Source organism: Brassica oleracea, chromosome C2, assembly GCF_000695525.1.
Source record: "Brassica oleracea var. oleracea cultivar TO1000 chromosome C2, BOL, whole genome shotgun sequence".
Classification (NCBI taxonomy): domain Eukaryota; kingdom Viridiplantae; phylum Streptophyta; class Magnoliopsida; order Brassicales; family Brassicaceae; genus Brassica; species Brassica oleracea.
Window position 1 is genome coordinate 21360735 of NC_027749.1, and position 26377 is coordinate 21387111.

At 42.1% G+C, this 26377-nt stretch overlaps 5 protein-coding genes across 5 annotated transcripts in view; 2 read left to right on the forward strand and 3 right to left on the reverse strand.

Annotated features, from left to right (window-relative positions):
• The first annotated feature begins 921 nt into the window (after window positions 1-921).
• Window positions 922-4498, forward strand: LOC106323680. The gene is made up of 5 exons (XM_013761765.1): window positions 922-1189; window positions 1612-1727; window positions 2586-3027; window positions 3094-3330; window positions 3387-4498. The coding sequence occupies exons 1-5, from the start codon at window positions 922-924 to the stop codon at window positions 4496-4498; spliced, it is 2175 nt and encodes a 724-aa protein (XP_013617219.1).
• Window positions 4499-10791: 6293 nt separating this feature from the next.
• On the reverse strand, window positions 10792-12316 carry LOC106326223 (glycine-rich RNA-binding protein 5, mitochondrial-like). Its single transcript, XM_013764246.1, has 5 exons — window positions 12272-12316; window positions 11859-11977; window positions 11690-11758; window positions 11465-11568; window positions 10792-11166 (listed from the first exon to the last, which is right to left on the reverse strand). The coding sequence occupies exons 2-5, from the start codon at window positions 11965-11967 to the stop codon at window positions 11011-11013; spliced, it is 438 nt and encodes a 145-aa protein (XP_013619700.1). The 5' UTR covers window positions 11968-11977; window positions 12272-12316; the 3' UTR covers window positions 10792-11010.
• Window positions 12317-18435: 6119 nt separating this feature from the next.
• Window positions 18436-19161, reverse strand: LOC106323681. The gene has a single exon (XM_013761766.1). It carries the CDS (start codon window positions 19159-19161, stop codon window positions 18436-18438), a length of 726 nt encoding a protein of 241 aa, XP_013617220.1.
• A 1036-nt stretch (window positions 19162-20197) lies between these two features.
• LOC106323682 lies at window positions 20198-25631 on the forward strand. The gene is made up of 6 exons (XM_013761767.1): window positions 20198-20848; window positions 20891-21769; window positions 21815-23512; window positions 23620-23850; window positions 23903-25522; window positions 25623-25631. Exons 1-6 carry the CDS (start codon window positions 20198-20200, stop codon window positions 25629-25631), a joined length of 5088 nt encoding a protein of 1695 aa, XP_013617221.1.
• A 58-nt stretch (window positions 25632-25689) lies between these two features.
• Window positions 25690-26377, reverse strand: part of LOC106323683 — a 3912-nt gene continuing 3224 nt past the window's right edge. Inside the window, exon 4 of the mRNA XM_013761769.1 lies at window positions 25690-25786. Within this exon, the coding sequence (XP_013617223.1) occupies window positions 25690-25786 (97 nt within the window). The remainder of the gene's footprint in view (window positions 25787-26377) is intronic.

Genomic DNA, 26377 nt, shown 5'->3' on the forward strand with positions numbered 1-26377 from the left:
ATAAAAACTATAGCCAGAAGCATAGAAAACAAACCACAGTCTTTTCATTCAGTAAATCTCGTTCCTCAAACGTCGTGTCAAGCATAATCTTCCCAAGTTCACTTCCATAATTGGTACTAAACTAACTGTACAGCAGCTTAGATCGGATTCTCAATGCTCTGAGACAGCAGATGTGGATTGACAATCTGCAAAAAAAATCCATATCAACGAAAAACTCAGCATTTATTTCAATTAAGATAAAGAAACTAAGGAACTGAAGATAATAAGCTTTAAGTAGATAACAAATTCGATGTGGATGTTGACGTCATCGTTTGTAATAGAAGTCTGGTTACCAATTGGAATACACAAAGCATGCTCAAATAGAAGAGTATGGATGAAGAGAGCTGATGAGGACGAACCTGTTCTTCAATAAGTAGCAGCTCTACGCCTCCCCTTCCGAACCGTCGATGCGCTTGCTTTTTCGTCAACAACGGCGACGAAATCTTTAAAGAATCAAAATCGGGGAGGTATCAATCTAATACTTAAGTTCCATACGAATCAAAATATGGAACTTTCGTCAGCCGGCAGACGCTTGAAACTCCAAAGCAAAAGGACGAACAAACCAATGTCAATTCTGGGCCTGAAATGTAAATAAACGCCCAAACGAAACTATAGTTAGTTATGGTGACATGTGGCAGCAGACGCCCTATGGAGAGAAGAAACTCAACTTTACTGTATAAGATTCTTTTTTGCCTCTTTAAAATTGAAAAATATTTAAGAAAATAAGGGAATGATCTCGGAACCTTTATGGAAAATCAAAAACCAGCTTTGTATTAATCAAAAACAAAGCAGTTATAAATACTTAAATACAATCATGCCAAGGCACGACAAAAAAATAACCAAAACAAAAGAAAATAACACAAAGCTCGCGAGATTTAAGCAATGGCAAACATCTTCCTCATCGCCAGTGGATCAAGAAGAACAAGAAGAAACCCTAAAGAAAAGAGATCAAATACCAATTCCATTCCAGACAATAACTTCTCATGCAAGAAGCACACGAAACATAGACAGTCTCCTGGAATCCGTTCCTTATGTCTCATTGATAGGCTCTCTAAGGTATCACTCGAGTACTACAGCTACACTAAGAACGCAGCTGAAACGGCTTCGTCTTACTACTCATCAACATCATCTTCCACATCGGTCTCGTCTTATTATTTGTTAGATTCGGGTTTAATTATGGACTTCCAACTTAAATCCAATTGGATTAAAACCCATTAAGTTGGAAGCCCATAATTAAACCCAAATCTAACATGGTATCAGAGCCCAGATCCTAAATACCCTAAACTCCTAATTAAAATTAAAATTAACCATTCTGACCGGGTATAAAGGTCGTGATTAACCCTTCCAACCGGGTATAAAGGTTGTGTTAAACTCGCTCGACCGAGTATAAATGTCCTCAAGTTCCGAGATTTCTGACCGATAAGAGCCATCATCTCGAGGAGGGGTATTAGGGATATATATCCCACATCGAAATTTCTAAGAGACATTAAGTAATATATAAAGGGTTAGGGCCAATCCACTAATCACCAATTGGTTTTAAGTTGGAAGCCCATAATTAAACCCGAATCTAACATTATTCCTCTTCTTTGGTCTATTCTTGTTCGTCTCCACTGCAATATCGGTACAGAGAGAAGAAAACGGATGGGAAGACACATATCTTTTTGTTCAGATTATTGCTCGGATCCATCGTACATTAGTTCTTTAATTTCTTTAAGTTTTTTTTATCCACACTACTGATACGATTCCTTTTATGCATTCGTTCTTGGTCACTCAGGAAATGCAGAAAATCAGTCATATTGCATAAGATTTTTTATACCTACAAAATTATAAGTATATTTTTAAAATTTTGTTGTAAGCCAATAAAGGAGGAAGTGAAAAATCATTTGCGGTTTGGTTAGATTAGTTGGTTTATTCTCACTTTTATAGCTGGCTATATATACATGTAAATGTCCATTTTAATCAATAAGAGATATTTTGATAACAAACTTCTTCTTCTCTCTCAAGCAAGCTTGTTCGTAATATGGTATCAGAGCTAATATTAAGCTTGATCATCTCGTAATTTCTCTTGCTCGATCTCGTGTTACTTCGATTATCTAAGCTTTGATGGTGTATATGAAGAAGATTTCTCGTCGATCGACCCGTATCGCAACCCGCGCAGCTCTGATAGCTTCTCCGGCGATCTCAGGTCCGGATATTCAGGCTACACGAGCACTTGTTGGGTTTGATCATATGGAATAGATTCACTCTCCCTTCTTTATGCATACTTCCGATCATCCAGGTTTACTACTGATTTCTATCAAACTCGATGGATCTAACTTCGATGATTGGGAAGCTGTGATGAAGATAACTCTAGATGCGAAGAACAAAATCGGTTTTATAGATGGATCGATGTCCCATCCTCTTGAATCCGATCTTAACTTTCATGTATGGTCTGGATGAAACAGCCTTGTTAAGTCTTGGATTCTTAACTCGGTACCAACTCAAATCTATCGTAGTATCTTGCCTTTGAATGATGCTACAGATATTTGGCGTGATTTGCATAGCAGATTTCATATGCAAACTTGCCGCGAACTTACAACCTCACGCAGGAGATTCAAGATCTATGTCAGGGCTCCCTGTCCCTCTCAGATTATTTCACCAAGCTGAAGACTCTATGGAGTAATCTGGAGAATTGTGAGGAAGCTGATGATCCGTGTACATGTGGGAAAGCAGCTCGACTTCAACAAAAGGCTGAGCGTGCTAAGATTGTGAAGTTTCTGGCAGTACTCAATGAATCATACGCTGTGTTTCGCCGTCAGATCATAATGAAAAAGACTCTGCCTTTTCTCACTGAAGTTTATAATATCCTTGATCAAGATGACAATCAGAAGAGCTTTGCGACTACAATCTCACCAGCTGCATTTCAAGTATTTGAGACTTCGGTTTTGCCTTCAAATAACTCGAGTGTGTGCTATGTGCAGACTGGTGCTCACAAATGGAAACCAATTTGTTCGTTCTGTAACAAAGTTGGTCACATTGCGGAGAGATGAGACAAGAAACATGGCTTTCCTCCAGGTTATACTCCTAGAGGCAAAGCACCTGAGAAGTTTCTGAAATCCACATTTGTTACTCCTCAAGTGAACTTGTCTACTAAACCTGAAGCAAAGTCATCTTCTCTTGACAACTTGATTGGTAATCTTTCCAAGGACCAGATTCAACAGTTCATTGCTTTGTTCAGTACTCAACTCGAGAACAACAATGTCTCGGGTCAAGGCGAAGCTTCTACTTCTCAGAACACAAATGAGATTCATGGTATCACCTTCTCCTAATCTACATTTTGTTTTATTGGTATTCTTACTGTTTCACAGAACATGCTAAACAATTATACATGGGTTCTAGAGCTACACATCGTGTTTCCCATGATAAAGAACTCTTTGTATCATTGGATATGAACATCACCAGTTCTGTGAACCTCCCAGATGGCTCTATGATCAAGATCAGTGGTGTTGGAAGCATCCAACTAAAGAAACACATTCTACTCCGGAATGTTCTGTTTATTCCAGAGTTTCGCTTAAACCTCATCATTATAAGCTCATTGACAACTGATCTTGGCTCCAGAGTTATAATTGATCCCTTTACTTGTGAAATACAGGATCGTACTAATGGCTCGATGATTGGCCAGGGTAGAAGGATTGGGAATCTTTATGTGATGGATATCAAAGAAGCTTTTGTGTGTGTGAATGCAGTGGTGGATATTGGTACTTGGCACAACAAAATGGGTCATGCTTCTTACCCAAGACTCGACCTGATAGCTCTGATAGCTGATAACTTGGGAACTAAGAAGCAGAAGAATAAAGGCAACTCTTATTGCCATATTTGTCACTTGGCGAAGCAGAAGAAAATTTCATTTCCTTCTCCAAACAACATATGTAATTCAAACTTTGAGTTTTTTCATATTGATGTTTGGGGACCATTTTCGGTTGAGACAGTGGATGGTAATAAGTATTTTTTGACGATTGTGGATGATCATTCCGGTGCTACTTGGGTTTATTTACCGCGTACAAATGACGAAGTTCTTAAGGTGTTTCCAGCGTTTTTTGCTCAAGTTGAAAATCTGTATAATGTGAGAATTAAGGCAGTTCGATCAGACAACGCACCTGAGTTAAAATTCTCTTCATTATTTCAAGAAAAGGGCATCACATCGTATCACTCTTGTCCTGAGACACCAGAACATAATTCAGTGGTAGAACGTAAACACCAGCACCTGTTAAATGTTGTCCAAGCCTTCATCTTTCAATCTCAGTTTTCACTTGATTATTGGGGAGACAGTATCTTGACTGCAGTCTTTGTTATCAACCGTACTCCCTCTCCTTTGCTTGGTAAAAAGACTCCGTTTAAGATTCTTACTAGGAAGGTTCCTGCATACGATCAGAAACGACAATTTGGTTGCTTGTGTTATGGATCTACATCACCGAAATAGAGACATAAGTTCCACCAGAGATCAAAAGGTTGTGTTTTCTTGGGTTACCCTTCTGGTGTCAAACGTTACAAGCTCTTGGATCTGGAGACACATAGGATTTCAGTTTCAAGAAATGTCATCTTTCATGAAGATATTTTTCCGCTGGCTTCTACTCAACCATCTGATAGCTTGAAGCTCTTCACACCATCTTCTACTTTGTCCTCAGGTATTCATCACCCATCATTTTCACCATATTCTGATCATCCATCATTTTCACCATCTTCTCATCTTCCATCACAATTTTTTTCTCGCCCACGCAAACAACCTGCTCACTTGCAGATTATCATTGTTACAATTTCGACTCTTCTATCACTTATCCCATTTCATCCTCTCTTTCATATTCCAAATTGTCTCCTTCTTAGGCCTTGATTGGTAGAGCATTAGCAATAGCAATATGCTATAGAAGCAGTATGCTATAGAAGCAGTATTCTGCAGGAACTGTATGTTTTTGCTAAACTGTTTAATATGATGATTGGTAGAGCAGTATGAGTATGCTATTTAAAATTATAATAAAAATTAGTATATAATATATAATATATTTATTTTAATGAATATATTTCTAATATATATATATAAATATATTAACATATAAAATTAAAAAGATATATAATTAATTTAATTTATTTAATAATTTAAAAATTATGTTTATATCGAAAAATATTATTTTAAAATAAATTTTGTAATTAGAATATTTATTTTTAAAAATAGTATTTCACTTTTAAATTATATTTTAAATGTGAAATACTATTTTTTAAAAAAATATTTTGATTGTAAATTAAATTTAGAAATCAAAATTTTATTTTCTGGATATAAAACTAATTTTATGATATTATTAAATAAAATAAATTAATAAATTATATATTTTCCTTAATTTTATAAATTATATATGCAAATGCTCTTCTAAAAGCTTCATATGAGAGTATTGGACATAACATTTGGAGAGCATTAGCATTTAGTAAATGCTTCTCTAAATACTTTTTTAACAATTGGTGATTGGATAATGTAGAGCATAATGCTAATGCTAAAGCTCTACCAATCAAAGCCTTACTTATCTTACATTAATAACATCACCAAAATCCCAATCCCTCAATCTTATTCTGAGGCAAAGGACTCTATAGAGTGGTGTGAGAAGCAGTTGATAAAGAATTTGGGGCAATGGAATCGACTGGAACTTGGGAAGTTGCTACCTTACCGGCTGGGAAAAAAGCAGTTGGGTGTAAGGTGTTGTATTCTTTGAAGTTTAATGCTGATGGTACTCTTGAGAGACATAAGGTCCAGGGGACTGCTAAAGGTTTCACTCAAAAGAAGGGATTGGATTATACTGAAACTTTCTCTCCTGTAGCTAAACTCACGACTGTCCGTTTCTTATTGAAAGTTGCAGCTTCAAGGAACTGGTTTCTCCATCAACTGGATATATCTAATGCATTTTTGAATGGAGAATTAGAAGAGGAAATATATATGAAGATACCTGATGGTTATGCAGAGAGACGAGGGCTCACGTTGTCTAAGAATGATGTATTTCGACTGAAGAAGTCCATTACGACTGGGGTTCTCAACAGGTACAAGTGATCACACACTTTTCTTGAAGTCGTTTGATGATGTTCACTTCCTTGCAATATTGGTGTATCATTGTGGCCAGTACAAATGCTTCAATATCCAGGCATTTGATTCATGATCTTTCACAGCAGTTCAAACTCAGGGATCTTGGTGTTCTTAAATATTTTTTGGGTTTGGAGATAGCTCGTACTAGTCAGGAAATCTCTCTATGCCAACGTAAATACGCTTTGGAGATACTGACTTCTACTGGCATGTTGGGATGCAAACCTACTTCTACTCGCATGATCCCGAACTTGCATTTGGCTTTGAAAGATGGAGATCTGATTGATGAGCCTGAGCGATATAGAAGCCTTGTAGGCAGGTTGATGTATCTGACTATCACTCGTCCGGACATCACATTTTTGGTCAACAAATTGTGTCAATTCTCTTCTGCACCTCGAACCTCTCATCTCAATGCTTCATATCGAGTCTTGCAATACATCAAAGGCATTGTAGGTCAAGGACTCTTCTATTCTGCGACCCCTGACTTGACCTTAAAAGGGTTTGCTGATGCTGATTGGTCTTCTTGCCTGGATAGTAGACGTTCAACTACTGGTCTTTCGATGTTTCTTGGTGACTCCTTGATCTCATGGCGCTCTAAGAAGCAAGACACAGTCTCTTGTTCTTCAGCTGAAGCAGAGTACCGTGCCTTGAATAGTGCTTCCAAGGAGATGATATGGCTCATCAAGCTGCTGAATGATCTGAAGATACCTCGGACTCAGACTCCTACTCTCTTCTCCGATAGCACTACAGCTATATATATTGCCACCAATCCGTTTTTTCATGAGCGAACCAAACATATTGAGAATGATTGTCATTTTGTTCGGCAATGGCTTGATAGGAAGGTTCTCAAATATCTACATGTGCGTACAGCAGATCAAGTGGCTGACATTTTGACCAAACCTTTGTTCCCTCACCTATTTTATCATCTTATGTCCAAGATGAGTCTTCATAATATTTTTGGAAGCTCATCTTTAGGATCCTATTGGTTAATAGATTTTGGTTTAGTGGTTTGGTTAGATTAGTTGGTTTATTCTCACTTGTGTAGCTGACTATATATACGTATAAATGTCCATTTTAATCAATAAGAGATATTTTGATAACAAACTTCTTCTTCTCTCTCAAGCAAGCTTGTTCCTAATAGTTTATTTATTAATGATACATCACAATTCACAAGTCTTGGTTGTAATCTACGTCGGTGGTGATAGTGCATATGTTTTGCTTAATCACGACATCATTCATAATTCTCCAAAAGCTCGAGCCATACGAACTCTCTCCATACTACACATACATCGATGCGTTGGAAGGAACTTAGAGGATTTGAACTAATTAATTACGTTCCCATAAAACGAACGCCACTGAGCATGATCGGAGTGTTCTCATCACAATCACCGGACGGAACTAATCATCTAACCACAGTCACATGCAATCAATCAATCTACAACGATTCTGAGCTATTTAGGTTCCGATACAATGCCGCTGAGCATGAACGGAGTGTTCTCATCATAATCACCGGACGTAATTTAGCGGAGAAACTAACCGGTCTAAACATAATCACATGCGATTGTTGAAAGGTACACTTGATGTGGATCAAGTTAAGTTTTGGGCTAAAAACCCAATAAGTATTTGTTGGTTAAAGTTTGATCCAAATTCTAGAAAGTGTCTAGAAAAATCTCCACCTCCATAAGATAAAAATCTAAGATATTTTGGAAGAATTATCTAGATAATTAGGATAAGATTATCTAGATTTTAGTAGAGTTTTCTAGATTTAGGATTAAAATAGGTAAGATATTTTGTACTTTGGAGGCTATAAATACGTCCACTCTCTTCTTATTTGTATCATCACCAAGAAATAATCCAAGTTTGTAACAAGTAATAAAAATCCTCTTCTAAGTTATAAAAGTTTTCTTCTTCACAAAATTTCTTTCTCTTCAAACAGTAAAATACTTTCTCCATCTCTACAAAGTTTTTCATTCCAACAGCGATAAGTCAATCTACAACGATTTTCTCAGATTCGTATCCCATCGTATAAACCAAAAGAGAATGGATTCTGAATGGATTTAACTTCGATACTCTTACGGTCACTCGGAGGAGGAGGAGGGTGCTCGTGATTTTGAATCCGAGCCCTTGCTCGCCATGTTCGTTGTGCAAAGAGAAGGGACTGTATCTCTCGAACTCTCTCCAGGTATTATTAGGGATTATGAGGTTTTAGTGAATAGGCTTTGCGCGCAAATCGATAAGTTCCAGCTTCCAATTTGTTGCGAACATTTTAATTTCAAATTACAATCTATCAGAGAAATTAGTGGGTAAAATCGTAATTTCGTTAATTATTTGCCGATTTGTGTAAATTCAAGTTCCCTGTAGATCGCTCTAGCTACACAAATAAATGAGATCAGTGTACGGTCTCTCTCTCGCTTCTTTCTTCTTTGCAGTAATTAGATAGTGATTGCTCCAACTGAACCGAAATGCTCTGATCATACACATGTTGTTACATTGTAGCCTGTACCATCATCAGTTTGGGGTCCCTCGAGAGAACATGCTGTACTTGTAAACTGAGCATTTGCATAAAAATGCCATCGCTACTCATTCATCAGCAAACCACGTAGGGTGCAGACTTGTTCATATGCTAATAAGCCAAAGCAGATCGGGTTGTCTTCAGTTTTGAAGATAGAAAATCTCAAAAAAAATAATAAAGAGTCTGTTATAAGGTATTGCAATTTCTGCCACGATCTCCTCTGTGTTTAACTCAATCTCTTTCACGTTTCTGCCACGATCTCAGAACCAGGAAGTCGACGAGTTAGCTAAAAGAACCCTTCATTTATCTATACTTTCAGTTTGTAAGAGCACCATTAACCCAAGTGTTTAATGGGTTGCTTATTGATTTTTGGATTTAAAAGAAAAAAGAAAAAGAAGTGATTAGAAAAGAAACGGTGCTTAATTAAGCCTCAGAAGAAGTGGTGCTTGGTGGACACGTGTTGCCCTATCATTGACTCCGCATCCCTTTCTCTCTCTCTCAAGAAACGCAAGCGACGGTGACGGCGAGGATATTGGAGCAAGAGACGGTGACGACGAGGAGATTTGCCATCTTCATATTTACTCTCGTTCTGCTCTTTCTCACCAAGTAATAAGATCTGGGTTTCATATCATTGTAATCATCACAAACGAACTAGTTAAAAAGTTGGATACTTTCAAGGGTTTCGGATTTAGGACAGTATTGGTCGGAAGAACTTAACCGAAAGATTAGATTTTTATATGTTTGTTTGAGAATCTCAGATTTCATTATGTTTCAGAATCATGCATGAGAAGAAAATTGTAGAGGACGTTATCAACGAGAGATTCTATTCTTTCAGTGTTCTAACAAAGTCTTTTGAGAGATTCTATTCTTTCAGCTGCTGATGTGTTGTTGTGGAGGAACAAGAAGATCTCCGCAAGTGTTCTGATGGGAGCTACTGCGATCTGGGTGCTTTTCGAGTGGATCAACGTCCATTTTCTCTCTCTCGTTTGTTACCGTCTCTTGCTTGGTATGATCGTGCAATTCGTTTGGTCTAATGCCTCAGGGGCTCTAAACCGGTAATGTTTGCATAACATATCATTGGCTCATTGGGGTTGCAATCTAAACAAGTGCTTTATTACATATGTTTCAAAGCAGCTCACAGTCTGGAGTGCCTCGCCTCGTCCTTCCAAAAGATTTCTTTGCGGAAGTCGGTGTGACCATTGGAACAGATCACCGTGGTTTGATGTTTCTTCAAGACTTGGCTTGTAGAGGGAGTTTGAAACAGTTCCTCATGGTAGTGTATATCTTATTAACATCTGCATAATGTTAATAATGTTCATGGCACTTTAATCAGTTCTGCATTAACATAATTTTCAGGCTGCGATTGGACTATGGCTAGCCGCAATGATCGGGAGCTGTTGCAACTTCCTAACTGTTTTGTATATTGGTGAGTGAGATTCTTTAGAAAGATTGAGAATTTGAGTTTATAAGATTTTTTTTTCTAAGGGGTGATGCATTTTGTATGTGTGAAGGGTTTGTGGGAGCTCACACGATGCCGGTTCTGTATGAGAAATATGAAGACGAAGTTGATGGTTTTGTTGATTCTCTGCTCATGAAGTTTCATAGTCACTATAAGAAGATGGATACTGGCTTTCTCAGTCGAATTCCAAGTGGAAGGTTTGGGTTCAAGAAGCATGACTAAATCAACTTGTTTATCTGTGGATGAAAGGTATGTGTAGCTTGGTTTACTCTTGAACGCCATCTTCTTGGTTTACTCTTATAGTATGTTTCAAACAATGATGGCTTACTTTCTGATGATGGCAAGAGATTTTACAAACCACAGTGTTTCTTATTTTTTTTTTTTGATCTTTTAATATGTTTTACATAATAAATAAATTTTATCTTAAATACAACAATGTTTAATTTTTTTTAAGAACCCTTAAATAAAATACTTGCATTGGAGGACAAAATTTAGATGTTGCTTAAAAAAAGTATTTAACACCCATTTATTACTAAAAAAAGTGATTAAGAGCCCCATTAGGGGTGCCCCAGTGGGCTAACCTTTTATTTACTCCGTTTTAATGAAATCTTTGGTTGAACAAAAAAAAAAAAAGTATTACAATTTTTATATTTATTTATGAAGATGATAAACAAACCCCAAATATCATGATCAGAGTCACGAGGCGGAATCTTGATATTTCGCTGAGAAACTAACCGTCTTTAGCGTAATCACATGCGATAATAGAGGTAGAATTCTAGATGATAAACAAACCCCAAACGTTAAAAACATAAAAATTAAGAAACTTCCATATGTTTATTCTGAAACTGCAACATTATGGAGGGATTAAGCTCTCGTTCTCTGAACCACCAAACTGCCAGATTGTCAATGGCACCAAACAGAAAATTCTTCACTGTAACCACAAGGTAGAGGATCATCATAAAAAACAGCACCACCACTTGGACCACCGAACCCCCTTCCTCCAAATCCACTTCCTCTTTCAGTAGCGAAGTTCACCCTAATTCTTCGACCATGAAGGTGCTGTGTTCCAGAAAACAAAAAACAATAAATGGCCTATTGACAGACAACACGAAGCAAAGAAGAATCACAAATAAGCATTGTCTGAATCATCTATACACAGTCTGAAACCAGTGATTATTTTAGAACTAACTATAAATAGAATGACATTGCTCTCCGTTTCAGCCATTCATTAACGAATGATTATTATTATTTCAGGCTAGACAATGAATGAATGACAAAGGAATAAACCAGATGATGACATCTTAGAATTAAAAGAGGCTGGAACATTTGTGTCTTACCTGTCTATCCAACTGCTTACCTGTCTATCCAACTGCATGGCATTAGTAGCCTCCTGGTTAGAAGTAAATGTCACGAAAGCAAAACCCCTCGATCTACCAGTTTCACGGTCCACAATAATTTTGGCTGCAAATTGATAAAAAAACTAGTTAGCTCCGAGTGAGTACAAACAAGAGAAACTGTTCAGAAGAAAAAGGAAAGGCTAGAGTTTTACAATTAACTTAAAAAGCGAGAGATAGCAAACTACCATCAACAACTTGTCCATATTTGCTAAAAGCTTCTCTCAAGCCAAACTCATCAGTGCTGTAGGAGATACCTACATAGACTACTCTGAGACCAACAAGCAGAGAGAAACAATACTAAAAAAAAAAAAAAGAGAATACTTTCTCCCACAACCGAGATAGAGTTATAGTCACCTCCAACAAAGATTTTTGAAGAAGAGATGCTCTGTAGAATCGAGTTAGAGACAGTGACATAATTGCTAGTCTGCCTAAATATCCTTCCAACTTTACTTAAGAAAGCCATGTTGTGTATCCTGGCAGCAAAGAAAATTCACTACAGTGATTAAACAACAAACAGAGAGCAAACAAAAATACAGATATTGATTTCAGAAAAAGGCAGAATCGATGAAACTGATGAACAAGCGGAAGACCCATCAATTCAATCGTAAATACAAGTAATAAAAATGCAGCCTTTCATAAAAATAAACAACACGAAAGATACAAACTTTACACCGTGACCTGGCAAACTCACTAAACCCAGCAAACAGAGAACAATCTATCAGCGAACGTAACATCAAAAAGAGAAGCATGGACGAGACTAAACTCACTCTCTAGGGTTTAGCGGAGAACTATCTCTCTGGAAGAGTCTTTCAATGAGGTTCGCTCATCCTGTCTGTCCGTTCATTAATATCAGGTAATCTTAACCGTTGATTTGGATTCTTTCGCTAATCTTGACCGGTAAAACTAAACTAATGGTTAACCGAATCTAAATCGAGACCGGGTTATTAAAATAATAGCATTGTGGAAAAATAGTTAACGCGTGCCTTTTTGAAAATTTCTAAAGTTAGGGTCTCTTTCTTGCTTGCGTTCCACGTCTTCATCGTTGTCCTTTCTATTTCCCAAGGCTGGGCAAAAAAACCCGGATCCGAAAAACCAAACTGAACCCGATCCGAAAAAATAGTACCGAACCCGAACCGAAATTGATTAAATATCCGAACGGATTCAAAATTTTGGTATCTAAAGAACCGAAACCGAACCCGACCCGAACCGAAATATCTCGGGTACGCGAATGTAACCGAAATAGATTTATATACCTAAATATATTACTTATTTTTAGATTTAATATATACGAAAAATATCTAAAATATATAAGATACTTTTAAGTTATCTAAAATACTTGAAAATATACATAAATAGTCAAAAGTAAATGTCTAAAATATATTCAAAACAGCAAAATACTTGAAATATCTATTGATTTTTTATCCAAATATTCAAATCAAACCAATTTATATGTTAATTTTAGGTATTTTGACATATATTATACAAATTTATATGTACTATATTATTTTGTTTTATAGATTTTAAGAAATTTTAAGCATATAATGAATCTTAAAATTTTAAAATTAAATAATTTAAATGGGTTATCCGAACCCAAACCGAACCCGCAAAGATCCAAACCCGAACCGAAATTTAGAAATACTCGAATGAGGCTGAAATCTTTAAACCCGAAAATCCGAAACCCGAATAGATCCAAACCGAACCCAATGGATATCCGAACGCCCACCCCTACTATTTCTGTTGGAAACAAAATAATTAATTTACAGCCTCACTATTAGCTTGACCACCTCATCTTCAAGTAGCACGAAACCTAGTCCCATCCATTCGCTTGATTCTCCCCATGATGCATCAACTTGACATCGCCATCTGCATCCCAAATTCACAATTTGATTACTCTGTTCTTGTTGCGGCTCTGCTTCTTCCTGTTCCTCCATCTCCTCTCCTAGTTGCGCCAGTTTCCATGCTTCTGCTTCCTTACAAGCGAGCTGTAAGGTATCGAGAGCTGTGATGTCTTTTGCGTTAAAACACTTCTCGTTTCTTGCCTTCCAAATATACCATAACAGCCATGGAAACATATCTGCTCCAGATGCGTTATAACTTCCTCCTGAGACCTGCTGGAAAAGGTAGTCGAAGTTTGTGAACAGAGATGAGCATGGGAAAAGCCCCAGAGAAGACGGGATAGTAGATAAAGCCCAACACTGGAGTGCCGGCGGGCATTCAAATAACAAGTGGTTTATAGTATCAGCATTAGCTCCACACCGTTAACACGTAGTATCAATACCACAATGGCGCTCCACAAGTTTACTCGCTGTGGCTAAATACCCGGTTAAAGCTTGCCATAAGAAGTGCTTGATCTTACTCGACGTCTTGAGTTTCCATACCCTCTGTTTCGGTCCCGTCGTACTGGGTTCTGTCACCTGGCTGACCTCTTTTCGCGTCTCTGTTCTACAGCAATAGAGTACCCAAACCGCACTGTATAGTGCCCCGACTTCGAGTGTTCCCATCGATATCCATCGTGTCGTCCAGTTCGGCTTATCTTCAGCTTCAAGATCCGTGGTAAATCCGCTGCATCAATAACCTCTGAGGTGAACTCTGTATTCCATTCTTTCAAATCAAAGTCGATGAGATGGTGTACTCTTAGGTCTGGATCGTAGTTCAAGTTTATTGGTTTCGCCGGTCTGGCTGGAGTATCAGGTATCCATACATCGGTCCATACGGACGTATCAGCATCCGTTCCTATCGTTCTTTGTACTCCTTCATTTAGCACCTGCTATGCTGCCATCAAGTTATTCCTGTCGAAAGAGGCATTATATGCTTTTCCAGTCCTCAAAAGGATTTGAATGCCGATAATAGCGCCCTTTTAGAACTCGTGCACGAAGGGAATTCGAGTATACGAGTAGTCTCCAGACTTGCTTAGCTAGAAGTGCGAAGTTGAAATCTCTGAAATCTCGGAACCCCAGCCCTCCATTATCTTTTGGTACACAGATTTTGTCCCAAGCGACCCAATGGAGACCACAGTTGTTGTTCCTTGAGCTCTACCAATATCTCGGCAAAGTGGCGGACAGCTTATTGCATAACCCTTTTGGCAGTAGATAACAAGACAGCACGATGTTGGAACTGCTTGTGCCACTGATTTTATTTGTACTTCTTTCCCTCCTCGAGATAGAAGTCTTGCGGACCAAGAGTTTACCCTCCCATTCATGCACTCTTGTAAAAAAGCAAACATTCCTAGATACATTCCTACTCCCCCTTCTCTTGTGATTCCCAGTGATCTTTTCAGATCAGTTTTAGTGGACGTTACGACCTTAGAACCGAACATAACTGAAGATTTTGCTTTGTTCAGTTGTTGTCCTGAGGCTTCCCCGTAAATGTCGATGATTCGCATCAATTCCTCGCATTGAGGTTGTTCTGCTCTACAAAAGAACAGACTGCCGTCCGTGAATAAGAGGTGGGATATAGCAGGGCTCTCTCTGGTGATCTTCATACCCGTAATCGTTTTAGTATTTTCCGCTTGCTTGATGTGTGATATCAGCACTTCCGTACACAGTATGAAAAGGAAAGGTGATAAAGGATCTCCTTGTCTCAGTCCTCTCGACGATTTGATAGTTCCTTTTGCTTCTCCATTGATCAGGACCTGATACGAGACCGATGTTATGAACGTCATTATCCGCTGTACCCATCGCTTATCAAAGCCAAATTTAAGTAGGAGGGCTTCCATGAAGCTCCATTCCACTATGTCGTATGCTTTACTCATATCGGTCTTGATCGCAACGAACTTATCTTTGCAGTTATGATTTGTTCGGAGAGCGTGAAACATTTCCTGCGCTACTAAGATGTTGTCAGTGATTAAACGGCGAGCCACAAAGGCCGATTGTGTTTCCGAGATCAGCAGCGGTAGAATACGTTTTAGCCTTGATGATAGAATTTTTGAAATGATTTTATATCCCACATTGCACAGGCTAATCGGTCTAAACTCTGTCATAGTTGTAGATCTTTCGATCTTTGGTATAAGACAGATGTTCTTTTGGTTCAGGCGCTCATCAAACTCGCCTGATTCAAAAAAAGCTCGTACCATCGCGCAAACATATCTTCCAACTGTGCTCCAGAACCTTTGGTAGAAGAGACTCGTCATTCCATCTGGCCTTGGAGCTTTCTCTGGATTTATCGCGAAGGCTGCCTCTCTTATCTCCTCATCTCGAGGGATCTTCATGAGCTGTTCATTCATATCATGTGTAACTGACGCGGTAATGTACTGGAGTGTATCATCTATAGTGGTCGGATTAGATGATGAAAAGAGTTGTTGAAAATACTCGGTAGCCACTGCTTCTATTTCGTCCTCCGTAGATACCCATTGGTTCATCGAGTTCTTGAGACTAGTTATGCAATTCCGAGCACGTCTCTGCTTAGTCTTTGCATGGGCGTACTTTGTGTTTCGATCTCCTGCTCTAAGCCAAAGAGCTCGACTCTTTTGTCTCCAGAAGAGTTCTTCTTCTCTATAGGCAGCACATAATTGCCATTTGATCTCTAACTCCTCCTCACTCGATAATAGCACATCATTTTGGGCCTCGTCCATCTTCTTCTTTAGGGTCTCGATCAGCTTGGCGTTGTTCGAAACAGATCGCCGTTTCCATCATGAGATAGCTCGCCTGCTTTGACTGAGCTTCTCGATAATATTACCATTTTGTTCCAATTCCGGTGACTCCCAAGCTTCATTCACAGTCGCTGAGAAGCCTTCTTTACCGATCCATCTTCTATCGAATTTGAAACCTCTTCTAACTTGATTGTTCATCGCTTGGAACCTCGCTAAGATATGGCGGTGATCCGATCCCCACCATAGTAAATACTCCACATATGTGTGGGAAATTTTTTGGTGCCAATCCTCGTTACCAACTGCTCTATCAAGCTTGCATTCCCTTGTACGACCTGACCAAGAGAAAGAATTGCCAATGGAGGGAAATTCAATCATACGACAATTAGATAGCATATTCTTGACGTCAATCTCTTTTCCCTCCTTTTTTCTCAGCATTGCTAATGATCTCGTTGAAATCTCCCATAAGCAGCCACACTCTAGTTCTTCTCAGGCTGATGCGTGTTAGGCGCTCCCATACATTTTCACGGTATTCAATGACTGGATCTCCATACATAAAGGTGATGAACACCTCATGTCTTTCCATCTGCGCTTCTATGTCAATCATACAATTATTTGAAAATAATATATCAACCTCAGAATCGTTCATGTAAAATAAAGCCAGTCCACCGCTCCTACCAACAGGATCCACAGTGAACAAAATGTCATAACCAAACTCAACTTGAAAGTCTTGCAAAAAAGAAAAACTATTTTTTGTTTCAGAAAGAAAAGAAAGGTAGGATGAAAGCAATGATATAATTCCCGAAGGTGTTGCTTGGTTAGGTAGGCTCCGGCCCTCTGACAGTTCCATGCGATTGCACACATATATGAGTACTGGGTGGTTTCAGGGACCCCACCGAACCTAAAGCAGCTGAAAATTTATGTCTCTCCGTTGAAGCCGGGAACACCTCAATGTGAGGGACAGTGGTCGAATCTTTATTCTTATCCGAAAAAGACGGTTACTCCTGATCAGCTTGCCTCTCGGAGATACTCGTCCTCTGGATGCCAGTTTCTTTGAGACTGATATTCCTTTTTTGTCAGGTGTTCGCTGACCTTTCTTTTTCTTTGCGCCCAAAGGAGTTCCTGAGTTCTTTGAGGCATTACGAGAGCTCTCTGTTGCCTGTCGTTTAGACATCTCCCATGTTTTCATCTTCCTTGTCTGTTCTGGAATTGGGGGTTATGTTCTGCTTGGAGGGGACCTGGATCTGCATATGCTGGTTGCGGCTATCGTGGTCTTTTTCCTTTTCCAGTGCATCAGCCATTGGTTCATCAAGGAGATCATCTTCAGCAAGCATTTCCTCATCCATATCGACCACCACATTTTCATACTCCTCCGCAATCTTATTCATTTCCTCCTCCGTGAAAAGGGATTGGTCCTCCTCCATCATTACTTTATCTCCTTTCGGGACTATATCCTTTGTTTGAGTAGTCACTACTACTTCCAATTCCTTCTCCTTCCTAGGATGTTGTTGATCACGTACGCATGCTTTGTGGATAGGAGTTGAATGATTTTCAGATTCCGCCTGAGTCTCAGGGAGGTTCTTTGTGTCTTTTCGCAATCGTTTGAGCTCATTTGAATTCCTCCGTCGTGTTTTGAAAGCTCCAGCTTGTCATATTCCTCTGTTCTTATTGCTTTCCCTTTAATCCTTCTGATCCTTTCTTCCTCTGTTTCACGAGTATCTCGAGGCATAAGCTCGTGAACCATCGCTCTAGGGGAGCGGACCGATTGCCATTCCATTCTACTCTCACGGCGAACCTGGTACGGGCCTCTTCTCTCATCCATCAAACTTCTCTCGGCCCTCGCACTTCGTCTATCTCTTTGAATCTCTGATATTGTGCGTTGCGATTCCGGTGATTGTTTGTTCGATCAAGAAGACTGTGAGACCCTGTTGTATCCAATCTGATGAGTCCCAGATCTCGATGTGTTTCTTTTTACTCTCCATTCAGAGGATGATGTTGAGTCTCCATATTTTGATTTGTGACCTTGGGATCTTTCTTCATTTTTCCTCCAGCGAGTTCCATCGTTAACATCTCTATTGTATGGGTGAAATCTCTCTCGATCACGGGGATAGTCAGAGCTGTAGCTTTGTTCCAACCTATTCCATACATTCTTACCAGGGGGATCCTCTTTGTTTTGCAACTGGCTTCGTAGGTCTGTGTACTCTGTTTCTTGGTGAAGGTATCCTCTTCATTTGCCGTACCATTCTGCACTAGCATTCATCTCCCTCCTTTCAAAATATGGTTCATGGTAGTGTCTTGCCTGAATATCGGAGTTATGGAAGGGATTGGAGACCCGTGCCATTAATTCTACCTTCTCCTTCTTCTCCAGTCTTGAAACTCGGTTCTTTTCTCTTTGTTCTGGAGATAGTTAGGGCATGTGCCTTCCTCATGCGATATGCGTTTGCATGTAAAACATAATCTGTGTAGTTCTTCATACTTCAGAATCACCGTCACTACATCTCCATTAGCGTATCCTGCTTTTCTTTCAAATTGAAGAGGCTCATCGACGTTGATTTGAACTCCGACTCTCCCGTTAGTAACATCCACTGTATCAACTTCTCCCAGAGCTTTCCCAATGCTTCTATAAGATTCATCTTTCTTGTAGTGTGTAGGAACACCCGTGATCGTTACCCAGAGAAGCATTGAGTTTGGGTAGTCTTCTTTGATAGTAGGGATCCATCTCTCTAGTGAGAAACTCCATTTATTGAAATGGCAAGGTCTGCGATGAAGCACCTTCTGGAGATCTTCTTCTTTATCGAAGTCGAATTGACACTTATTATTTCTCAGATTTATCCCACGAACTCTACCTTCCACATCCCAAATTCTTCGTTTTGGCATGTGGGTTATTAGGGCATCCACACTTTTTCCGTCAATGTGAAACATCCGACCAACCAAGGATAGCTTGTATTTCTCCACCAAGTCTGAGAAGTCGAAATCAGGTACTTTGATTATCTCTTCCTCCGTTTGTAAGCCCCTTCGATCTTGACGAGAGTTTTCACCCCTCGATCTCTCTGATCGACCTTGTCTCCACATCTTTCAAGCTTTCGGTACCACTGATACACCCTAAGGAAGGGGAGAGAGAAAAAGTATGCTGAAACCTAGAAAGTTTCTTTACGTGCTGGTCACGGCCACAACCCTATTGTAATAAGTGTTGGGGATGGATTGAACCCATCCACAAAGCCCATCGAACAAAAGGCCCAATCCGATAAGCCGAATAGTCGTCGGCTCGGAAGCCGATATTCGGAGTTTTGACTCGACTATAGACGGCTTTTAGTCGAACAGAGAGCAGATAGAGCGTGATCGACTTAACAGCTCGGGACGAGCATTCACTAGCCAGGCCCCAAAGTTCGACAAGGCCCAATCAATTAAAAATGAATTAGGTTAAGTCGATCGGATAAAGACTATAAAAGGAGAGGAAAGCAAAGGAGAACGATCATCGACACTGGGCTACACAAACTTAGCGGCGAGATTAGGGTTTATTGTCCGTACAATCATCTCTCTGCTATTTGTATTTTTCCGGTTTAAGCTCTCACGAGCTCCAGCTTGCCATTACTTTTTCCACCTTTGTAACCTCATCTCGAAATCTAATAAACGCCTCTGTTCGACCCATTTTTAGTATTGTTTACTTCACCAGAGACCAAACTCACCTTAAACAATTGGCGCCCACCGTGGGGCCGAACAGACCTAGCGTTTCTAGACCGAAATGACCACCGGAGGTACGAACCCTGATACCTCGGGAAAGGGGCCGGAACTCACGCCTCCTCCCCCTCCTCCCCTTCTCTCGTCGGAGTTCATGAGTTAAGTCATGGCTCGACTTGCTCATCAAGAGGAAGTCCAGAAGACGACAAACGACCAGCTCGCTGCCATCGTCGCTGCTCTCAGCGCACCCACCGGCAACTCGTAACCATTCCGTCGTCACCTCTTCAACACAAACCCCCCTACTCCAACGGACGGTCGTACGACGAACCCAGCTGACCCTGCAGAGACCCTCGTCGCTGATGCTCTTCCAGCAGCGTCCGATCCCTCAACTATCTGAGAGATTGCCGAGCTCAAGTTAAATTTTCAACAAATGAGCTCGAGAATCCACCAAGCAACCAGCACAGCTCCTGAGATTGATAGCGTCATCGCCTCAACATCACGCACACCTTTTACCGAAGAACTGACGGAGGTCAAGCTCCGGAAAATGGACAAGTTGTGTCTCCCAGAGTACAAACCAAGAGGTGATCCCGTCGAGCATTTGACGGCTTTCAACATCGCGGTGGCAAGAGCTAGACTTGCTCCCGAGGAAAGAGACGCAGGATACTGCCAACTCTTTGTCGAGACACTGAACGAACAAGCCCTGACTTGGTTCTCGGGACTCGAGGAGAACTCGATTAGAAGCTTCAAAGAGCTCTCCTCAGCATTTCTCAAGACTTACATCATGTTCACCAAGCGCGAAGCAACAGCCTCGAGCCTTTGGAACCTCAAGCAAACGAAGGACCAGAGTCTTCGCGACTACATGGAGCAATTTAAGTCGGTCGTGTCGCGAATCAACATTCCCGATGACATCGCCGTCGACATCTTGAGGAACAATCTTCTGGTAGAATGTAAGTTCCGAGAAGATCTCTATCGATGTCCCACCTCGTCACTACAAGATGCCATTGCTCGGTCCCACAACTTCATCCGTATGGAAGAGGACACTAAAGCCATCATGAGCAAGCATAACTCGGCGAAGCAATCGGCACCTAAAAACGCTGCTACCGCTCACGTCGAACCTCGTTAGCATGCTGCCAGCGACAAACACAACCGCAAGAATGGTCTCCTCTACGTCGTTGATGAAAACGGGAAGAAATGGAACACCTTTCATCGAGAGACAGATCCTCCTAGCGAATCCCCCCGAGCAACAGCGGCCGCCGCAGTCGCCCAGGTCGATTCCGTAGCGGGTTCATCCCGGACTCCTCCAGGACTTACCAAATCGTGCAAGCTCCATGGTGTCAAAGGCCACGACACGTCAGAGTGCAAAACACTTTTCGCACAGTTCCTCTCTTCGATCGAAAGCGGCGAGCTTAAGATCCCTCCTCCGAAGCCAAAAAGCGAAAGCAGTTGGAGCAGGAACAAGGAGAGGAAGAATCAGCAAAAACATCAAGGGAAACCGCGTCAAGACGACCAAAAGCCAAAGGATGCCGAGCAGACCCCTCGTCAGGATGACGATGGTGTCGTCTCAGCAGACGAAGACCAACCCGCGGTCAGACAAAGGATCGAAGTTATTCGCGCCCAACCAGAGTCCTCATCGGACGAAGAGAGTGACCTCGAGGAAGCTCCCGACTCGTCGGACTTACGTATGCTCCTCAAGCGAAAGGCTACTCCGAGGATTAGCGAGACTCCCGGTCCCTCTGATCTCCGAGTCGAGCTCAACGCCAAAAGAACCAAGCACGCGCCGAGTCAAAGATCCTCACCAGCATCTCCAGACGACAACCCTATCGTCGATTTGCGCGACCAACTTAACGCCCGGATGGACGATCTACGTACAAAATTGGATCGCAAAAGGACCGAGCAATCAGAGGAAAACAAGGATCTCCGAGCTTTCCTCATCAAGAAGCAAGCAAGCATCAGGCCGCGAATTAATGTGATTATGGGAGGATCACCACATTGTGGGGACTCAGTACGGTCTGTCAAGGATCACCGCTGACTGGTGGACACTTCGCAGCGTTGGCCACAGAAGCCCCCGAACGATCTCCCAATCTCCTTCTCGTCGGAAGATCTACTCGGCGTAAACCTCCCTCATAACGATCCACTTCTTGTCGTCCTGGCTATCGCTAAGTACGACGTTACCAAAGTACTAATCGATACAGGAAGCTCAGTCGATATCATTTTTCGCGAAACTTTCGTAAAAATGGGTATCGACTTAAAAGACGTGAAACCATCTTCCAGAACTCACACCGGCTTCAACGGCTACTCCGAAGTAATCCTCGGGACTATCCGTCTATCAGTACAAGCCGAGGGAGTAACTCGGACGGTCAAATTCTTGGTGGTCAGTACCAAGGCCCCCTATGACGTGATACTAGGTACCCCATGGCTCTACTCTATGCGAGCAATTGCATCTACATACCACCAGTGCGTCAAATTCCCGGGCATGGATGGGACGATTAAGACAGTAGGAGGAGATCAACGAGCCGCACGAGATCTCTTGATCGCCACGGTCAAATTACAGCGCTCGCAGTCACTCGTCAACTCGGTTTCCCCTCCGATAAGAAAGGTCTGCCCACAAAAGGAAGAAGTGCTCGAGGTTCCGGTCGATGAGTCGGACCCAAGCAAAGTGCTACGAGTAGGCGCCTACTTATCAGACGAGACGCAGCGCACGATCCTGGATTTCCTGAAGCAGAACTTATCTACCTTTGCATGGTCAATGTCTGACAAGCAAGGCGACCCTTCCATCATGACTCACGAGCTGAACGTGGATCCAAACATCAAGCCCATTCGAAAGAAGAGGCGAAAATTGGGTCCCGAGAGATCTAAGGCAGTCGTCGAGGATGTCGAGCGTTTACTCAACGCGGGCTCGATAATGGAAGTCCGTTACCCGGAGTGGCTCGCCAACCCAGTGGTCGTCAAGAAGAAAAACGACAAGTGGCGTATGTGTGTTGACTTTACCGACCTCAACAAAGCCTGTCCTAAGGACAGCTATCCGCTTCCGAACATCGATAGGCTCGTCGAGTCAACTGCCGGCAATGAAATGCTCACGTTTATGGATGCTTTCTCGGGATACAACCAGATCATGATGCATCCGGATGACCAAGAGAAGACATCATTCATAACCGACCGAGGAACCTACTGCTATAAGGTGATGCCCTTCGGGCTAAAGAACGCCGGAGCGACGTACCAGCGACTAGTCAACCGTATGTTCGCCAAGCAGCTTGGCACCACAATGGAAGTCTATATCGATGATATGCTCGTCATGTCACTCCGAACAGACAACCATCTGACGCATTTACGGGAGTGTTTTGACATTCTTAATACATACAAGATGAAGCTAAACCCGACCAAGTGCACTTTTGGCATCTCGTCTGTAGAATTTCTCGGTTACATAGTAACGCAGCGAGGAATTGAAGCAAAGCCGAAGCAAATATCAGCTGTCCTCGATCTCCCAAGCCCGAGAAACTGCCGAGAAGTCCAACGACTAACCGGCCGAATCGCAGCACTCAATCGTTTCATCTCTCGATCCACCGACAAATGTCTCCCCTTCTACGATCTCCTCCGAGGAAACAAGAAATTCATCTGGGACGACAAGTGCGAAGAGGCTTTCAATCAGCTCAAAAACTACCTGACGACGCCCCCGATCTTGGCGAAGCCAGATGTAGGCGACGTCTTGTCCCTCTACATTACGGTCTCATCCGCAGCAGTCAGCAGTGTACTAATCAAAGAGGACCGAGGAGAGCAAAGACCCGTTTTCTACATGAGTAGAAGATGGCCCTAGCTGTCGTCGAATCAGCGAGTAAACTTCGTCCTTACTTCCAGTCGCATTCGGTGGAAGTTCTTACCGACCAGCCGCTCCGAACTGTTTTGCAAAACACGAACAGAACTGGCCGTCTTACCAAGTGGGCGATAGAACTCGGGGAGCTTGACATCGCTTACAAGTGCAGAACCGCTTTAAGGCTCAAGTCCTCGCCGATTTCCTCGTGGAATTATCTCCAGAACTTGCCCAAGATCTCGAAGTCCCAGATTCAAACTGGATTCTGCACGTCGACGGTTCCTCGACGAACAAAGGCTCCAATCACCAACAGGGGAACTCATCCGACAGTCGTTCAGCTTTGGTTTCCCGGCGTCGAATAATGAAGCGGAGTACGAATCTCTCATTCCCGGCCTTCGTCTCGCGAAAGCAGTCAAAGCTAAGCGACTCAGTGCATACTGTGACTCGCAGCTCGTCGCCAGTCAGTTCAGCGGCGACTATGATGCCCGCAACGACATGATGGATGCCTACCTCCGAGTCGTTCAATCACTAGCTAAGGAGTTCGAATTCTTCGAACTCACAAAGGTTCCCCGCGGGGAGAATATGTGTGCTGACGCATTAGCAGCACTCGGAAGCAAGCTCCACGACCAAGTCAAAAGGGTTATCCCGATCCATCGGATCGAGAAACCGAGCATCGATATCTCAGCGGAGGCAGCTAACTTCGTCACTACAGAATCTGAAACGACGCCCCAATCTCTGACTGATGGTGACGCCGAGATGACAGACCAAGATCAGCCGACACCCGACTTGAGAACTGAGTTCATCCAGTACCTTACCAACGGCACGATTCCAACTGATAAGTGGGCTGCGAGACGGCTAAAAAGACGCAGCGCTCACTACGTCATCATGGAAGAGGAACTCCATCGAGTAACAGCTAGCAAGGTCCTCCTCAAATGCATCTGCGGCGAGCAAACACGATTAGTGATGCCCGAGACTCATGAGGGAGCAGGTGGCAACCACTCCGGAGGCCGAGCACTAGCTTTAAAAATCCAAAACTTGGGATTCTTCTGGCCAACAATGAATACTGACTGTGAAGTGTATGCTCGACGATGCGACAAATGCCAACGACACGCTCCGAGCATCCACAGCCCAACCGAGCTACTGCGAACCTCCGCAGCCCCTTATCCATTCTTGCGATGGGGGATGGATATCATCGGACCAATGCCGAACTCCCGTCAACGCCGCTTCCTGTTAGTATTAACCGACTACTTCACCAAGTGGATTGAAGCCGAAGACTTCGCCAAGGTTACCGAGAAGGAAGTTCGCGGCTTTGTTTGGAAAAACGTCATCTGTCGTCACGGCCTACCATACGAGATCATGACCGACAATGGATCCCAGTTTATGTCTGGAAATTTCAAAGATTTCTGCAACAAGTGGGACATCCGACTAAGCCCCTCGACACCAAGGTACCCTCAGGGAAATGGACAAGCGGAGTCCTCGAATAAGATCATCATCGACGGGATCAAGAAGCGTCTCGATCTCAAAAAAAGACACTGGGCCGACGAACTCGACGGTGTCCTCTGGTCGCATCGGACGACCCCCCGAGGAGCGACTAAATCCACTCCCTTCTCCCTCGCATACGGGATGGAAGCAATGGCTCCGGCCGAGGTCAACGTAACAAGTTTCCGCCGATCAAAGATGCCCCAATATGTTGAGCTTAAGCAAGAGATGCTGCTCGATGCCCTCGATGCCCTCGATGAACTCGAGGAGAAACGCGACCAAGCTCTTCTTCGGATCCAGAATTACCAGAACCAAATCGAGAGTTATTACAACAAGAAGGTCCGCTCGCGTCCTCTCGAGCTTGGTGATCTAGTCATGCGAAAGGTCTTCGAGAACACAAAAGAACTCAACTCTGGAAAGCTCGGCGCGAATTGGGAGGACCGTACAAGATCACTCGAGTCGTCAAACCAGGTGTGTACCGATTCGAAACTTCCCGCGGAGAGGCAGTCCCACGAGCTTGCAACTCTATGTATCTTCGTCGCTTCTACTCATAAAATGAGTAAACTTATAGAACGAGTAAATGATTTTTACTCGAAAAAAAAAAAAAAAAACCGAGTAGATGCACCCTACGGTCACTTCTACTCGTCCAAGTAAATGACTACCAAGTCGTTTTTGCTCGGGCCAAAACGAACTACGAAAGGCTTGATCCTCCTCGGAGGTACGTAGGCATCCCCTCTACGGGGTCCAGCCCCAACAAAAACAAAAAAAAAATCCTTTTTACTCATCTTGTTTCTCCCTTGAGCAAATGACGAGAGTAAAAAAACCAAACAAACGATGCCAGCCCCTTAACTAATAAGCGGAGCACGGGCACTCATCCCGATCAATCGGACGAATCCTGATCAGATATCGAACGAAGGGAAAAATAGAGTCTCGCGTCACTGATGCATTCCGCATTGACCGACTCACGAGCGGAATTTTCGGACCTCATCACAAATCGAAGAATAACGAGTTGGCCGACCAAATTTCTCTCGATTACTGTGTAGCGTCCGAATACCTTTTCCTCGGAAATTTATTAAAATTCGTTGTCTTTATTCATCCGACTAATCGTAAACAAGATTGGTATGATTAAATCAACGGGCAACGGATTATTTCAAAATCAACTAAGTCATTTACGATCATTCGTGATGCACTTAAGATGAAAACACTTGAAAACAATTCAGAGTTTTAAAAAGGAAAGGGAAACCTCCCGAGTACCGAACAACAAAACCCATCCGGGCCAATAATACAAGACAAAACAAGAGTTCAAGGGCTTCAACGAGCCGAGAC